The sequence below is a fragment of the Falco cherrug genome, chromosome 3 (assembly GCF_023634085.1).
Source record: "Falco cherrug isolate bFalChe1 chromosome 3, bFalChe1.pri, whole genome shotgun sequence".
Classification (NCBI taxonomy): Eukaryota; Metazoa; Chordata; class Aves; order Falconiformes; family Falconidae; genus Falco; species Falco cherrug.
The window spans coordinates 98,755,999-98,774,265 of NC_073699.1; the positions used below are offsets into that span (position 1 = coordinate 98,755,999).

Sequence of the window (18,267 nt, forward strand, 5' to 3'; positions counted from 1 at the left end):
AACCATGCCAGCTATTCAATCTTCTTTCTTACGTGCTTAAAAATTTGTAAGATATTACATCTTGTTTCAAAGGGTTGCCTCAAGAGATCACCTATTATTTTGTTCTTCTCCTTAACTAGACTAGTTTATGCATAGGCTTAACATTATTCATGTGTGTTGAAATTAAACTATGTATTAACTCCCTCAGATCAACTGCAGATCCTTGCTTTTATTGAAGGTGATCTAATCACTGAGAAAGTCAGTGGATTGGAAATTTGGAAACCAGCTGGAACTATCTCAATGACATTCTTCCATGGAGGAATGAGTTTTCAAAGCTGAAGTGCTACACTATGTTGCTTCAGCTTTGTAACATGTTGGTTCCTGATTAAAATACTGAGTTTTCTCTGGTGGGAAAAAAATACCTGGACATTTGGAAAGCATGAAATAAAGGAAGAAGCTGTGCAAAAGTATGAAGCCTTTTAAGGGAAAAGGATAACCTTTCAGCCCAGATGCGATTTACTGCTCCATGGGAACAGAAGAATGGTGATAAATCATTTATACAGAGGATAGTTGAGAGCAAATTTCAGAATACCTTCAAAAACATGCCTGAACAGACACCGTCAAAGTCTTCTTCCAAAGACAACAGCATAGCGTGCTCATGTATACTCTTCCATTACAAGAGATGAAGAGGTACTTCCTTCCTAAGGTATCGTCCCTGTTAGCTAAGCTGGAGCTGATCTTCTGAAGGTATGACCACAACACAATGCTGAGGGAGGACCCAAAAGTAAAAGCAGCAGGGTATTGCCAAGATAGCTAAAGACAGGGACTGTGGTAAGAGCCAACCAGGAACCTGGGGGCAAGCCATCCTCCACACAAGCAGGACTCCAATCACGGATACATATCCTGGCCATTTTTCTCACGTCATACTAACCTTGGTTTCACAAACCGTGCTAGAGGGCAGGTTAGCTCTCCAGAGCCGACCACACTCCTGTTTCCCTGACAAAGCCCCAGATGCAGCTGCAGTCACGCTTGTAGCGTGCAGGCAATAAAATGACGCTTTGAAGCGCCTCTGAAAAGAGCTCATGTGAAGGAGATGGAGTCTACAGAGCTGATAACCAGGCAGTCCCTCAGTCAGTGCTACATACCTACTCATGGTTATGCAAGGTGAACAGGGACACGAAAAGGACAGAAAAAGAAAGAAACAAAAGGCATATCCAGAAAAAACATATTCTGAAAAGCTAAAAAGCTTCTGACCACTTTGCCAGGGAATCCCTGTGGTCAACTCGATGCTATTCCAGAGGGGAAAGCAGGACACGTACAGGCAGGCGTGCATGCAGGAACACCGCTCCGGGTCCCATCTGGGCCAGGAGGCAGACCCATGCAGGAATGGCCTGACCAGTCATCAGGCATGAGAAGACATGGGGTTGTAATGCAGTAAGAGATGGGCTGTCTGTAAGGGGAAAAAATGACACTCACCCCTGGCAGGATTTGAGAAAAGTCAGCAAAAGCAAAAAGAAAAGGGGAAAAAGAAAGAAAGAAAGAAAGAAAGAATAGTTTATTCTCCTTTCACTCTCCTCCCTCTGAATTAGTGAACCTGTAATTTCCAAAATGCCCACAGGGAATTAATTTCACTGCATCCTTGACTGCAAGAGTAACAGGCATAAAATGATACCACAAAATGAGGAATCAACAAGAGTATAAGAAAAGATGCTTGCGAGGGAAAAAACCATCATCACCTACATCATAAACACATTTCCTTCTTCTGCATGATACACTACCAGCTTTCATAGGAGCCAGGTCAAGTATTATTATAATGAAATATTGAGTATGAGATAAAGAAATTACATTACTCAGAAGACGTTAAGAGACCATACTTTTCTTAAGATATTTATGCTGAAAACTGTATTCCTGCTCTCCAAAGCAACAGGGCCCAGAAATCATTATACCTGGTCTGCCCCCTAGCCTGGAAGGCATCTGACCACCTGTAATTACTCCGGAAGGTCATACTCAAATGGAGATTGCAGAGATCCTTTCAATAATGGAAACTATGCACTGTTTTTTACGACTGGTCAGTCATGTCACTTAATGCTGCTCTTGACTGCAAGAGCATGAATATTAATGTCTTATAAATAAAAGCCTTTAATGTATGTGAATTATGAAATTAGCTTTTCCTGAATGCTCACATCAGCAGGATTCAATTTCCCAAAAGTTCATTAAAGGACTGTAAAATGGGATGAGCAGGGCCACGTTCTACTTTTCCTCCACAGTATTTGCGCATTAGCAGTTTGCTGAGCCTTGCATAATGTAAGTACACAGTCAGTATTTTCTGTAACCAGCGCTCAAATTCTGCACACAGGCTTGAGAGGCAGGTAGCAACAGTGCAATTCCTCCCCTTCTAAATTATTTCCTATGGAGCTGCCCCTAAAATGAACTGCAGGAACCTTTCCTCATCTCCCCCTCCGGCCTTCAGGAAAAGAAAATAATACTGCAACAACAGTTTGTTTTGCTTTTTTGCAAAGAGATGGCAGCAGCTTCGCAACAGGTAATTTTCTCAGACAGGGACGAAGTGGATAGAGGAGCCCAATCAGAAAAATACACAGAAAGGAGAGAAAGAGAAAAGCATGGGACTGGAAGACAAGAGGGTGGTGGGGTGAACTCTAAAAAATGCCCGTACTATGCACACATGCACACTATAATGAAGAGAAGAACAAGAAAAGAAAAAGAACAGTTAATACATTTAAATAAAATACTAGGAGAAGATGCTAAAAAAAACAAAAAGCAAAAGAAACAGTTCAGAAAAACCAACAGGCAGGACTATATCTAGTAAAGCCATTAAAACCATTAAATGGCCATCACCCTCTTAGAAAACCAACATTCCTGCCTGCAAATACTTGCACACACTCTTACATAGGAATGGCAAAATCTCCAGCCCTGAAAAGCACTTCGGCATGTGCTTAACTCACAAGCTCCAAGTACTTCAATTGACGTCAGTAAGAGTATTCATACATTCGAGACAGGCACGTGCTACAGCGCCTTGCTGGATCAAAACTGAGGGTGCAGTTCCACACGTCTTTTTAATCCGCAGCAAAGCCAAAAAGGTCCTTGGGCCCCATCGTTCCCTTACTGTGCCACTAAACAGCAGCCTTTGCAGGGCTGCACTGAAACCAGACTATTTAAAGATGAGGAGGTAGGGGAAGAAAGAAGAGAAAAAGCATTGGCATAACTACTTTTTAAGCCTGATAAATTTCAGTGACCCTATTTTGTATGCAGCTCTTTGGTTGTATTGATATGGCCAAAGCACTATACGAAGAAGGAAAGATCAGTAGGGTCACCACTGCTGGCCTTCTATGGTGAGAAAAAGGCATGTGATGCCACATACTGATGTTCCTCTAATTAAAAGAAACCTTGTTTTTTATAGCTTCTTGATTTGACATGGTTTGGCCTTCTCACACTGCTTGGGAACCTGGGGCAAAAATACATCAGCACTTTGGTTCACTTGCACATTTGATAGACACAAGTGGTTTTAACAAGAGAAGCCATCTGAGCTTGTTCTTCAGTAGTACGAAATAAAACAAATAAAGTCATGGGAAATTTCTGGAGGAACTCCCTTCTGTAAGCAAGTCCTTGCGGTAGAAAGTAAAATGCTACACTGGCTTCACTTCCACAGTGGAGCTCCTGTGCTGTGGGGTGGGTGCATGTGGCTGTTGAATTAAAAAGAGTACTACTTTTTCTACCACGTTTAGTGCTGGAACTCAGCTTCCAGTAGCACAGCTATCTTAATTTTATTTTCTTCCTCTTTTTTCTTCTTGTTTAAGGTTAAAATTGTTCAGATCCTACCTCAGCAAGCATAACACATAAGAACAGCGGCATGTTTTTAATCCTCTTCCAACATATTTTAGCACTTTGGAAACAATCACGGCACTGCCATGACCACAGGCACAAACACCTTCAGCTTCATTTTCACCTGCATGGCCTAACTTCCATTTCAACCTTGTTTAGTATTCACCATGCTTCTAGCAGTAGGACAGTACAGCAAAATCCATGCCCGAACAATCCTTAGAACAGACAAGGACAGCTAATTTTGTTTGCTAGGAAATAAAACATATATCTTGACTCCTATTTAGTCATAATTTCACAGCCCATTTAAGCTCACACTATTGCTAACAGAATCAACCCTACCCCTCCCGTGCCACTTCATTTTATGTCCCTGCAACACTTTCCCCAGACCAAGTATTTTTACAGCTACATCACAAACTGCAATATTAAATGAATCCACATTAAAAATCAACCACATTTTGTCAGTTCAGTTTTAACTTGGAAAGTCCCCAGTCTGCAGTGGGAGTTATCACCTGGTACACATGTTGGCCTGCAGAAGAGAGGGGGAACAGGGAGCCAGAGGAAGACTAAACCACTTCTTTCAGTGCAGTGCAGGCTTAAAGTGATCATCAAAACACGGCGTAAGGCAGCTTACAGGTCTCCACATTCATGATGTTGTTACCAAAAGCAAAATGCAAAAGCTACACACAGGACATTTCCACCACAGACAGGAAGAAGGGGACAGGACAGCTTCTCTCAATGGTTACTGCTTATTTTTGGTAGTTTTTATTCGTTCAAGGCATCACAGACAGACTTGGGAAAAAAGAAAAAGCCGGCTTCAAAATTATTTGCCATTAGGACAACCATTATTTCTTCCAAGTTATAAATAATTCACAAGTTGCAGTTACTGTAACATGCTGTAACTCCAGCTTTTAAGTAACACAAAGCCTCTTGTCTTACAAAGTGGTATTACTGTGTCCCCATTATATGTTGAATAACTAGAACAAAAAAATTAACATTGGTAAAAGCTTTTCAAACTTAAGATAAAGGCCTCAGTGGCAGAAAGACTACGTTGTTCTCCTTACAATCTTACTCGGGTGTAGTACCTCTTTTTAATAAATAGTTAGAGGAAATACTATTCCAACACATCAACTTCTGCTTTATATCCAAAACTGAAAGGGACGTTCCCTGGTCTCAGAAAGCCAGCCTGCACGACGGGAATAGGCCATGAGAATTTTCATCATTATCACTATGCTTCGAGAAGGGAGGGGGGAAGTGACCATCAATCAGAAAATTGTATCTCAGGCATCCATCTATGTCATCCTTCCATGAAAAGCACTCACATTAAGGCTGTTCATTTGGAACATCACCGAAAAAGGAACCATGTACAACACTGGCCTAGTTACCAGTCAACTTTACAAACAATAACAGAAAACCTTTTTGCTTGGCTTTGAGTTTTGTAAACCTAAAAGTCTGGACCAAGTTTTGCAGGGCTGAAACAAAAACAGAAGCGGTACTATTTCTTTTCAGCTTGAGTTGAGTTAAGAAGTTAATTGATCTGGCATACGTGCAGGGTTGGAAATTTGTATTACGGGGTTTTTAGCATGCACACTGCAGCTGAGAGATTTGGCTTACAACTTTGATGTACCAAAAAGAACTCTGTGGGACAAACTGGCTGAAAGTAATATCCATGAAATAAAAAAGGCGAGAAAGAAGGAAACATATCCCTCCTCTAAATCACCCTTAGTCTGCCTAATAGGTACCTTATAAAAAGAAAAAAAAAACCTATAAACATATGGTGGTAGCCTGCAGCAACTTAGAAGTCCAAATGCAATTTCTAGGCTGTGTGCTTTGGGGGCTTAAAGACTCCCCAGTTCTAGAACAGCATAGAAAATTATATGCTAAATTATGCAACTCATAAAAATAATGATAAGTGTCTCAAAGAGTGAGACACAGGACAGACTCTTTGCCAAGACTCATGGTTTCCGTTCACTTTATTAGCAGCAACCTCAAAAAATATTCGCACATCACAATTCACTTGACTTGCATGCCTTACATCTGCAAGTTCCTCTTTGTATTTCTTAAAAATGCAGGCCATTCCCAAACATAGCCAGAAAATTGTTCTTAGCTGTTTAAATGGAGTTGTCAGGGGAAACCCTAATTTCTGTCACTGAGGAGCCTCAAAAGCTTAGTCTCTTGGTTGGACTCCCCAAAATACAGCGTGACTAGCAGGATGGCTAGCACAAGACTAAAGTTTACTCACAGCAGTAGCAGATTATTTATTTTTTTTATCCGGAAGAAAATAAAGCACAATCCTCAAAGAGAAGAGAAAGTCCTTCCCCTAAAATACAAATGTGGGAAAGGGCAGACAATACTGTCCTGTTCCTGTGGGCAGCGAAGGGAAAAAAACATCATGTCAAAATGCCAGTACACAACATTGTCCAGAAATATTGGGGAACATGTACCTCTACCCACACACATAAACACATTCTAAAAATATGCACAGAGCTGATTTCCATATGCATATAGTTGAAAGAGCCCATAATTTCTCCAAACTCATTCCCATCATCCTTAATTTAAGAGCATGCATTGCTTCAACACTAATCTGCAAGCAAAGCTAAAAATGAATTGCTTGCAATATATAGTTATCCTAACTTGGCTCAGACAACACAGTATCAAAGTGCAAAACTAAGATTAGTAGATTATGTCAGAATGAGCTCCCATGGTTTATTTTTGAGCTTTATAAATATCGTTAGCCAGTCATCATAGCATGCGTGTGCCAAAACATGCTAATCTCCTGCAACCATCACGTCATCCAAAAGATGTCAGATCAGCGAAGCAAGCTCAAAGAACTCAAAGCAGAGCGCTGGGACGTGAATACCACAAGCCCTCCCGAAGCACAGCAACAGGCCACAGTATGTCAACTCGATTCTTATTATTTGCATTTCTTCTAGCCTTTAGGAAGTAAAAGCAACAGAGTAATAGCCACAGATCCAAAGCTGACTTTTTGCAGAGCAGATCAAGGGAAGAACCGGGCAAAAAAGACTGCAAGAACCCAAGCAGGACAGACCAAGCAGATTACACATTACAGAAGAGAGACATTAAGAAAAGATTAAGTCATGTCCCTCAAGTGATGCAACTCTTCGGGGGCATCATCACATTTTTGCTAAACAGATTTTAGCACTGTCAAAACGTCTGACTGCAGCTGTAGCAACCCTACAGCCACTAAACTGAACCTGACCAGAAACTACTCCTGCTCCACAGGCCTGACCTAGATGCAGAAAGTGTAAGGAGACCTTAGTATAGGTCTCTCATTTTGTTTTCACTGCATTTTTTTTAATCACACAATCCTGCTTTTATGCCCGATTAAAGGAGGGTTTGTTCCCCCAGATAAAAATAAGTGATACGGTTTATGATGCGCCAGTTCAGGATGAGAGATTTGCTGCAGAAATGCTGAAGCAGTTTCACATGCTACTCTTCCCCATGTGAAACAGTGGAATGATGATTTCCACCTGAGTGTTTTTTTTTATCCCTTGCTTCTGTGCTCAGCCAAGCTGGTCATTCTGAAGAGCTTTCTGCAGCAGCATAAATTAAGCCGATAAACTTCGCACGGGAGCAGATGGGGTACACTCACACCATACGTCTGCTCGCAGACCAGGGAGCCGTGATCTCTAGCCAAGAGCCTCGAGACACTGCGTTCCACATGGCAATGCTCTCAGCCACTGCTCAGCTTTGCCACTGAGCGTGGCCACGCTTGCAGGGCAAGTTGAACAGCAGCGTTTTACCCTTGATCTGCATAAGGAAACAACGGACAAAAAGAAAACCCACGTGGAGGGGAAGACAGCTAGCGTATTTTCAAACAAGCCCTCACTGCTATAATTAAACAGTTTATTCCTTTCCCACAGCCCACCACTGGAAATACCAGGCCTCTGCCGGATTACTGAAGGAACAACATCAGAACAGGATGTCATTACATGAGGGAAAGTGTGGAACCTGAGCAAGTGAAATGGCAAATGGTTTTAAACCTTCTACCTACCGATTCATTGAGAAAACGTTTCTGTGACTGACTGAAATAAACCCACCCTTACAAATGAAAACCAAGAGTTCCCAAATAAAACCTGCCCATTAAAAACCAAGAAGGATCACATCCAATATTCCCAGTAGTAACGAGCCAGCAAAACAACCAACCCATCAAAGATCTAAGAGAACATCAAATACATTTTGGCAAGCATATTATTTCCTGTATCTGAATTTCAGCGCCAAGTACTCCTCACTTACTAGACCTGAATTTTACAAGCGATTTGCAGCTTTTAAGTTTCCTGGTGGCTTCCTACCACTTAAAAATGCTTTAAATAAAAAATGGTACTATGTATAAAAAGTATATGCGTACCATACCCCATCATTCACTTGGACATTAAACTCCATTTACCCTTTTGTCTAAAGTCACAACAACAGGTTAAGGGGCTCTGTATTGGAAGGTGAAGGGCTAGATCATAAAAACCGTCAGCTGAAGTTTTGGCTGTAGCATAGGGACATTTAGAGCCATCAGCACCAGGAAACATTTAAGGAAAGCTCAGGTTTGGCAACACTGAGATTTGCATTATTAGACTTGAAAGTTAATGTCCCGTTAATCTTACACAGAGGCAGTCAAATCCATCAGCACTATTGTTTTCAGACTGTCTGCCCACTAAGGCAAATAATGCATCATTTACACTTGGTTTACATTTATAGTCGGGAAGAAAGCCATGCAAAGGACTAGGGGGAAAAAAACGGCACGTTTTTAAAATGCAAATCTGGATTTCACAGCAATGCATGTATTCCTCTGCAAATTCCACATCTGCTAAATAACACAAAAGCTGGGTGCTGGTAAATAAAAAATAATAAACGTGTCTCTGCTTCTCCTTTCCCTACTTTAAAATTACCTTTAAGCCTCCCTTTCACTTGAGTGCTGCAAACTGGAAACTTTAGAAATGAAAGCAGCTGGTGTTTCCCCTCCCTCCCCAAGTTCAAATTGATTGAATTCAGTCACTGTAAAATATAAATGGGAAAAAAAAAAAAAACCAAACCATCAAACCATTACAAACCCAAATCAACCCCCAAAATCCATTTTCCTCCTCCTCAAGAACTTTTAGTTGCGTTCAGATCAGGAAATATCAGTAATGTGTATAAAGAAAATATAAATTTTAAACCTGGAGTCTCTTTAGCTTCAGACTATGAGATTAAAAAATTGACCTATTTTATGTAATACTCCCACAGCTGAGTCATCACAGTATCAACTGGTCTCTATCAGCTGCAGGCTATAATCATCACTCAAATAAATCAAGTATCCATACCAAAATGTATCTCTTTTGTTGTTGCTGCTGTTATTACATACTGTTAATCTAACAGTCCAGAACATAACTGGGGAGAGGGGAAATCTTGAAGAAAGTTTGAAAGGCATAAAGTAGTCCTTGTATAGCAGATGCTGTGCCTTGTAGCAAGAGCCTGTAAGCTGCAGAAATACAGATTAGTTCCATCTCTGCCACCGTTACAGTATGTAGCTCGAGGCAAATAATTTAGACTTCTGTTTCATCAGACAATAAAATGGAGTGAATGCTACTGCCTCACAGAATCAGCTGAGTTTGTACCACACTTTAGCATACGCGTAACATTAGCTGTTATCTTACACTTACAGAAAAGGAAGGGGTAATATACTTTTAATACTGGGTTAGTAGGCCTCATAAGAGAAGGTAGAAGTGCTTAATGAACATTAGAAACTCTTCACAGGGGCCTTGATTCATTACAATTCACTCTGGACAGCATCTTACACAGCCTCCTGCCTCACAGTCCATCAGAGTGAGCAGCAGTCCATTAGCATCTCAGGGTAAAGCATTTGTTGATAGCAAAAAATAAATATTCCTTCAAAAAGGAAGGATTTTAATTACTAGTTTCTAGTTACACGCTGTCCTATAGCCACTGACAACATAATGCTGGAGTCTCAAGAGACCAGGAGGAGGTTAAGAGGAACCCAAACTCAAGATCTCCAGCACAGCAAGCACCCTTACACTGTTAGCTGAATTTACACACACAGTGGGAAGGAAGAAAAAAAAAAAAAAAAAAAGTTGAGCGTGCTTTTACTGCAAGCCTGCAAAAGACCCGGCACAAGAAAGCTCCAGAAAGTTATGTGAAATAAGATGCAATGTACACTGAATACTACCTCTGCTACAACCGGTGTATTTACATTACTTCTTGTAGGAAGTGGTCAAACTTAAAGCATGCTGGCAGTTGTGGGGCTGCAGGAAGGAAACGAGGAAACTCTCACAGCAAATAAAGCAGGGCAGGAGGCTCTGGCTGAAGCCTTGGGGCTTCAGGGCCAGGCCCCTGCCCAAAGAAACATCCCTGACTGGGGAGGAGGTGGTGCTGCTGCATGGTCACCACCTCCCATCCCTCTCCAAAACTCCCTGAGCCCGCTACAAGCACACTCAAGCAGAAAGTATTGTTTCAAAGGCTGCAGCACCGCCGGGAGCTCTCCTCAGATGTCTGCAGCACGCTAATCCTGGACAGGCCTTGCCGGCCCTCAGCCTGAGGAGCTTACCAGGCCGTCTGTAGGTGAAGCGTGTCACCTCATGGCAGACTACAGCACTTTTACTTCTGCAAGGACAAGGAAACAAATCACGCGAGGTGACAGACAGTAGCAACATTACTCCTTAATTATATTTTGCCATCTGCTACCATAGCAGAACTGTGCAGGTATTTTAAGACAGTAATCCAGGTCCGATACGCAGAGATCTAAGCCAGCAAGAACAGCAGATTTGCTATTCAGCATCACAAAAACGGGCAGAAAAATGCACCTGTGAAATTACACTTAAGACTTCAAAGCTTTTCATTTAAGAACTATTAATTCCAAGCGCATACTGAATGCAGTCTGGCTTCTCGGCTGATGCTTGACAAAAGCTGTCAGTTTTCCGAGGCCTGAGCCAAAAGGCAATATTTGATATGTAAAGATGTTTGCGAAGGAGGAGGGTAAAGTGAGAAGAAAGATTTGTATGAGTCAGCCATGGTCCTTTTAAAAATTGATAGCGTCCTTAAAGCACGGGAGAAAAGATGCACGCACGGATTTCCTCATTCCTGGGTTATCAGTCGCAAAAGATAACGCTCTCAAAGTTTAAGAGAACTTTTAATTGCAGCCACTTACGGCACGGGGAGCCAAGCCCCCACAACAGCAGCCCGCAACGCGCAGGCTTTACTCCATTGTTCTCACCACCTTTTTGTTTTCAGAATTCATTTCGCAAACGCCGAAAAGCAGCAGCAGCAGCGCGGGCCGGCTCCGCTCCCCACACGGCAAAGCCCCGACGAGGCGCGGGGCCGCCGAAGCGCCACTGGGCAGCTGCGGGGCCGCCCGGCCGGAGCCCCGCTCCTCACGGCGGGGTGCGCCCCTGCCCGGCGCAGCCCTCACCTCAGCGGCCAGGTCACCGTGGGCCCCGCGGCCCGCCAGCCATTCTTCGGCGGCAGGGCTGGGAGACCCGCGGCCGGCCTCACTGAGGTGAAGGGCCCGAGGTGAGGCCTGCCTCGGCCACCGCCAGCCGGCTGCGCCACCTCCCCCCGGTCACCTGCGGCGGCAGCCGGGCCCGAGGCCTGCCCCACGGCGGCGCGGGGTCGGGCCTGACGGGACGGCGGGGGGACGGCAGCCCCCGAGAAGAGACGAGCGGCTTCCGCCAAGGCCGGGAAGCCGCGACCCCCGACCCGGGGGCGGGCGATCACACCGGCAGCCGCGCAGGCGGACAACAAAAGGCCCGGTTGAACCGGCGAGGAGGCGGCCCCGGGCGTGTTCCGCCGGGCCGCCGCAGCACCCGAAGGTCACGGGCAGGAGGAAACGTGCCACGCGTGTCCCCACGCCTCCGCGTGGGCGACGTGACCGGCCCTCCCCTCGGCGTGGCGGCGATCCATCACCCTCCCGCCCCGAAACCGGCAGGGCGGGGCCGGGCCGGGCGGCCCCTGCACCTGCTCACCTGGCCCGGGGCCGGGCCGCCCCCTCCCCTCCCCCGCCGCGCCGCCGAGCGCTGCCCCGGGGCCTCCTCCCGCCCCCGCCCCGCCTCGGCTCTGACGTCACACCGGCGGGGGGGGGGGGGCGCGAGGGGGGGGGCCGGAGCGCCGAAGATTCCACGGCGCGCAGGCCCTTCCCTTTGTGACGTCACGGGAGCAGGGCGAACCTGGCCGGGCGGCGGCGTGGCCGGCGGCCCGCGGGCTCCCGTCACAGCCCCGGCAACCTGTTGCTGCCGCCGCCAGCGCGCCCCGCCGGCCCCGCCGCCCGCAGCGAAACCGGGGGGGCAGGGAGGGGGGTAAAAACAAGCGCCGCCGCCGAAGTTGCGCCCGGGGAGCAGGCGGCACATTGTCCCCCCCGCTGCGCTCGCCCCCGTCCCTCCCGAGCCTCCCCCGGGGCCGGCGGGAGCCGCGCTCGGCCCTTGCCCGGCGGTGCGGGAGCGGCGCCGCATTGTTCGCCCCCGCCAGCCCGGGGGAGCAGCGCTTTGGGGTGATCTCCCGGCCACGCGCGCACACCCCCACCCCACATTCCCCCCCCCCTCCCCCGCCCCCCCCCGCCCTTAATCATTAACACGGCGGCCCCCCCCCGCCCCGCTTTTGTCTGCCTGCCTGGGAAACGTGGACGCCTCGCGTGTTTCGCCAGACTTTCCACCCGCCGTTCCCGTTTCGATGCAATACTTTAAACTCGCCGGCCCCGGGCTCCCAGCTCCTCTGCAATGCGGATGTATTTTAATTCGGAAATTTCGGGGGGGGGGGGGGGAGAAGGGGGGGTCCAGCTCCGACATAGCGCGCAGCCCACCCCCCCGGGCTGCGTTTCAGCGGGGCGGGCAATCGATAGCGGCAGTCAGCTGGAGTCAACTGCAGTTTTTACCAAATCTATATAATAGCGAAGGAAAAGTGTCCCGAAGGTCACCCTCCTCCCTGCCAAGGGACGCCCCTCGCCGAAAACCGTCGGGACAAGCGACAGGCGCGATATAAACTTTTAAAGCCTAGCAGCAAACGTACCCAAAAGCAAAGATTTAGCTAGATGTGCGTATATATATGTATATATCCCCCGAACGAGGAATTTTTTTAAAACCGTGCAGATAAAAATTATTATTCGCTTTACTGCATATTTGGCTAATCCCCTCAGTTTTTCCAAACGCAAAAAGAACTCCCCTACGCCAATCAAAACGTAACTGGAGCACGAACAAAAATCCAACTATCCATCCACATTTATATGTTTAAAGGATTAGACAATTACAAGGGATTGGTTAAGCAGTTGCATAAAGCCAGGCAGAAATACAGCCCGGGCTGCACTGCTGTCGGCCAAATTTTCGAGCCATCATCACTAGTTTTTTCTATGTTTTGTTTTTTTTTTTTGTAAACCGTACCGAGCCACCCCCACCCCCCGTTTCCCCGTTCCCCCAGGCAGCCCCAGGCACGCGTCCCCCGGCCGGCGGGGCTCGGTGGCACGGCGGAGCCGAGCGCATCCAGGGGCTGGGATGTGCTAGTGCGAGAGACGAGCTCGCCATAACCAGACACTAGGTTTCAACTTAAAGGGCTTTCAACAACCAACGCCGCCGCTTCGCCAGGCGGGGACAGAACACACGCAGATCATTTAAAAAAAAATCTAAAAAAATATCAAATAAAATACCTCCCTTCGCATGCAAAAGCGCAATATTAACAAAACCGCCTGAAAATGCAGTTTCATGACATGATCGCGGCAGCCCCCCGAGCTCCCCGCCTTTCATCTAAAACTAGATTATGATTGTGTCATTTGAGGTCAATACATTTATTCACCGGAGGAATCGCTCCACAAATGGGGTTTTATAACCCAGCTGGCTAGAAGGCTCCCCCGTTAAAAGGGGGCCTTGGAAACTCCCCCGCCACGCCACAGAAAAATAAAATTCAGGATCACATTTGTTCCGAAAGCCTGCTAGCTGCAGGATTCCCGATAAACTTGACATTCACTGCCATTTCCTAAAACTGGGAGTCAAATGATATATGTTATGACCACTTACGTATTTCTTTTGAATTATATTCCTCTTGGGTCTTTCTTTGCTCATTCTGGTATCCAAATTCTGATTGCAAAAGGGGACAATTGCTTCATGAATTAAAGCCGCGACAATTTAAAAAAAAAAAAAAAAAAAACCACGAAAAAATCCTGGGGGGAGGGGGTTGTTTGTAGTGGTATCTTGTAATCCGACTTTCTTTCCTCACAATGTGATTCTCCTAGCAATAAATCCGAGAAATGGGGGACGGGAAAAAAAAAAAAAAAAAAAAAAAAAAAGACGAATGCGAAGGAAACAAAAAAAAATTCACTTTAGTGAAACATTATAATGGAAAATTTCCCCCTAAACACAAAAAACGACGCCCTTGATATCCCCTTTTCTCTTTCTCAAGCCACCTAAGCGATCTGCAGGTCCTTAGTGTCAGAGCTGTAGTTACATCTTGGAGAAGGAAAGGGGCCGAGAGGAGAAGATAAATAATCAAACCGGTGGAAGTCACGTTTGTGCCGCTGCAGCAGGGAAAGCGGCAGAGACAACTCCAGCGGCGGCGGCTCCGGCGGCGGCAGCAGCGGCAGCAGCGGCGGCAGCGAGGGCTGCACGCACCGTGTGTGTCTCCGCTCCTCCAGCTCCCCCCTAACCAATGAGAACAGCTCTCCGGCAGCAACTTTAAATGGACCTGGCTCTTTTTTTTTTTTTTTTTTTTTTTTTTTTAATATATATGTCTGCGTGTGTGTGTGCGCGCGTGTGTGTATATATATACACACGGGCGCACGCACACACACACATACATACATACACCGCTTAGGGCCTGGCCTGAACTCCCAACCGGGATATGAGCCGCAACGCCCGGCCCCCCGCCGCCTTCAACGCATGCAACAGGCCTCGCTGAGCACTTCATGCGGGTCAAGCGTCACACGCTTCCCTTGCCCCCCCGCCCCGCCACCCCTCCTCCCGTCTCTGTCTTTTTTGGGGGGCATTTAAGCGCGGCGACCCGGTAGCCAAGGTCGCCGCTAGCCCTGCGCCACAACTCGAGCGAGGAGTTTGGCGACGGTCCCTCGCAGCGCAGCACGCTCCGTCGCCCTGCCCTGCCCCCCTCCCCGCCCCGCAGCAGCCTCTCTCCTCCCGTCTGCCAAGGGCTCTCCTTCCGTTTCGTCCCCGCTCCCGCCGCGCCTCCCCCGGCTTTGGGCATGCACCAGGGCCCGCCGCGCTGGCAGCACCTGGCCTCGCCGGCGGGGCCTCCGCGCAGGGCCCGAGAATCGTCCTTGCTGACGGTAAAGTTGTAGTTCCTTCGCCACAAAATGGCGACGACGGCGAACTACGACTCCCGGCGTGCCGTGCGCGCCCGCCCGTGCCTGCCGCTCATTGGCTACCGTGCGAGGAACCCCCTTCGCGACGCTCGTCCTTCCCCCCCGCCCCCGTTGGTTTCCCCCTCTCTTCGTCTCCCCTCAACCCCCCCGGCGGCGCCCGGTGGTAGAGGCGGGGGGGCGAAGCTGTGTGAGGGACGGCACGGCCGGGCGGGCGGGCGGATGGGGAGGAGGGAGCGGGGGGGAAGTTTATTGGGAACCGCTGACAGGGAGCGGGGACGCAGGCGGGCGCCGCGGGAGGCTGCCGGCGGAGCGCGGGGATTAATGTGTCTGGGCTGGTGAAGCGGCGGCACGAAACTTCGTGCCTGTGGGCTGCGCCGCCGGGGCGGCTCTGCCCGCCCGCCGCTGGTGTCACCTCAGGACAGGCTGCCGGGCGGCTCCGTGCGGGGCGCCTCGGGGGTGCCCTGAGGTGACGCCTCAGCCGTCGCGCTGGGCCCCGGGCGGTGGCGGCGGAGGGGCCGGCGGGCCGCGGGTAACCTTGCGGATAACACGTCCACACCGGATGTGTGCTTTTAAATCCCCGGCGTCAAAAACCTGGTGTCAATGCAAAACGCCGAAGTTCCAATACTCGATTTATTTATCTTACACACACCCCCCACACACACACACCCGGAAAAAAAAAAAAAAAGAGCCGGAAACCGGGTGCGAGGCGGAAGGCGCGTGTATCTTCAGAGAAAACACAGCAGTTCTTTAACGGTGGGTTACATGTCTTCCAGGGGCAGGGAGGAAGGAGAGCAGTCGGTGATCTCCCTGGTGAGGCATCGCTGTACTCAGTCGGCCGTTTGTGCTTTTCTCTACAACTCACCGCAAACTTTGAGGTGACATATATCTGTGCTAATGCCTACGTTTATGTAATGCCTTAGGGACTTCACGCTGTCTTCCAGATGCAGCTTATGTGTTCGCATCCCTTCTGGAGGGTATTACCACTGTTTGCATCCCTTCTGCAGAGTATTACCTCTGTTCGCATCCCTTCTGGAGGGTATTGCCTCTTGTTTGCGTCCCTTCTGGAGGGTATTACCTCTGCTCCGTGGGGGTGAAAACTTTTGGGTGAGGCTGTTGGGTGGCTGTGGTCAAAGTCAGGAGAGCAGGAGACACAGGACCCCCCAGAACCTCTCTCTTTCCCAGCCTTCTGTCTTAACCATGAGGCTGTCCTTCCTCACTTGCGTAGATAAGTGAGCATAGTGTTCTCGCTTTAGAAATAGGATGCAAATCACGTTTAAGACACTAAATGGAAAAAAAGCAAGCTACATCATGATTTCTTAGTTTTTCCGTTCAATTCTTCATGCTTTCTCCTGATTATTTAAAAGGCTTTTTTTCCTAGTCCTAATAATAAAAAAATGAAAAAAAAATCTGTGCTTGGCTTCATCCAAAATCAAGCTTTTATGGTAATACTACTTGTGATCAAGTTAATCTTTTGAAACCTTTTCTTTAGGCCTCTTGTAGGAAAGCATAAGTTATTTCTAAGTGTAAGTCTGAAGAGAGATTTTTGTTCATTTAAATGCACGTTTCTTGTAGGAATGTTTTAACTTTCTGCCCTCACTTATTTTTATTAAGGTGTTTATGTAGCTTGAAAGTCTAGGACATACTTGGAAGAAAACACTTTTGTCTTGGGTTTTCTTCAATTAATAATGATGAGTCTGTGTGCCTGCCTCTCTCCAGGAGACGTTTTGGAAAGCCAGAAGAGACAAAGATAGTCATTCATTTATTTCAAAGTCAATGACTGAGCAAAAGGTTCTTGTAGGAAACCTACCTGGCTTTTCTCAAATAACGTAAGGTAGTGAAACCAACTATTTCCTCCCCCTTGCTTTGGAGAGTATTTCCTGAGTGTTAAGTCTTGGCGTCGCTATGTTTGCTACTGGCTTTTGTGCCATGTGTTGAACAAGAGCTTACTGTCAGTGCAAACTAATGAATTTTCTTCTTTTTTCTGCTGGGTGGCAGAAACCTTTTCCATAGACCTGTGACTCTATTTACATTTGAGTCCTGTTATACAGAGCATTGTATTATGTACATGCTGAGTATCATGTATCTGCAGTGGATCTTGCCTTTCAGTTCTAGCTTGTGTGCATTTTGGACACTGACCTTTTAAAGACTGGAGCTGAACTGGTTTACAAAATTAATTAAATGTTGATACAATAGCAGTTAGTTTCACAGGTTAACTGCTGCTGATGTCAGTGTTTGCCATTACATTTGATCACTTCTGTTTTTCTAGTTTGATACTGAGTTTCATCCTGGCCACTTCCAACTATATCGTGGCTTGAAAATGTTTGAGAATTGACTAATGTTAGCGCGGTGGAGTTTCTTTCTTTGCATCTCATTTGTTTCTTCATTGTATGTAATCCTTTTACAAGAAATTACGCAGGTTTATGAAAGGAGCCCCGAAACTGGATTTATGTGTTCTACAGTTAGTTTTTGTCATTGTCCAGAGACAACCTTTCCAACAGTTTGCAAAGACTGGAACAGGCTCAGTGGTCTGTCAGTATGATACTGTTGTTCAAAAAGCTTTGGTGTGGGTTTTTTTTTAGTGTGGTGGGGTGATGATATTGTGGATTATTTGTTTGCATGAGAATAACACGTTCTGGGCATTGTACATTTGGACTTGTGTATATTAAACATCACAGGTGCAGTTATCTCTGAGCAGGAGGTGAAATATCATCACTTTCTAGCACATAATCTTATCTTCTACTACATGATCCCAGTGAAAAGTGAGAAGAAGCGTCATTAAGAAGGAACCTTGGTGATACCTCTCCAGCTGCTAGAGCTTTCATAATACTTGCCTACTTCACATCTCAACAAAGATAAAATCTCTTTGAGGTTATAGGAAAAGAACGTTCATCATAGCTGATTTATGTATGACTGCACCTTTTTAAATCAGGGACTACTGCTTTTGACACTGTCAGATGGAAGGCATGTGTATATGCAAAATGATTTGTGGTATCCTCGGAGTTCTGGGGCAAGGTTTTTAGTAAGCTAATGGGGAAGGTCCCGGTTTGCTGGTCAAAACAAATAAAAGAAGAATAGTTTGTTCATAAGGAAAAGGTGGATCTAGTATAAACCAAAGCGAAGCATAACCATTTCAGGTTTTTTGTTGTTGTTTATTC

The 18,267-nt window shown here is 46.8% G+C and overlaps 2 protein-coding genes across 18 annotated transcripts in view; one reads left to right on the forward strand and one right to left on the reverse strand.

Moving 5' to 3' along the window:
- The window catches only part of LOC129735568 (protein Jumonji-like), a 116,356-nt gene extending 101,855 nt beyond the window's left edge, over window positions 1–14,501 (reverse strand). Inside the window, exon 1 of the mRNA XM_055704461.1 lies at window positions 13,818–14,501. Within this exon, the coding sequence (XP_055560436.1) occupies window positions 13,818–13,862 (45 nt within the window). The 5' untranslated portion in view covers window positions 13,863–14,501. The remainder of the gene's footprint in view (window positions 1–13,817) is intronic.
- Window positions 14,502–14,901: 400 nt separating this feature from the next.
- Window positions 14,902–18,267, forward strand: part of LOC114014668 (uncharacterized) — a 34,170-nt gene continuing 30,804 nt past the window's right edge. For 7 of the 17 annotated variants that reach the window (XR_008731305.1, XR_008731303.1, XR_008731307.1 and 4 more), the window contains exon 1: window positions 15,349–15,987. Coding sequence is in view for 3 of the 17 variants with exons in the window: in XM_055704460.1 (XP_055560435.1) it covers window positions 15,713–15,987 (275 nt within the window). In the remaining 14 variants the exon portion in view is untranslated. Of the gene's footprint in view, window positions 15,077–15,166; window positions 15,300–15,348; window positions 15,988–18,267 lie in introns of those variants that run through there. The other 10 variants (XR_008731308.1, XM_055704459.1, XR_008731302.1 and 7 more) reach the window with 9 other exon arrangements.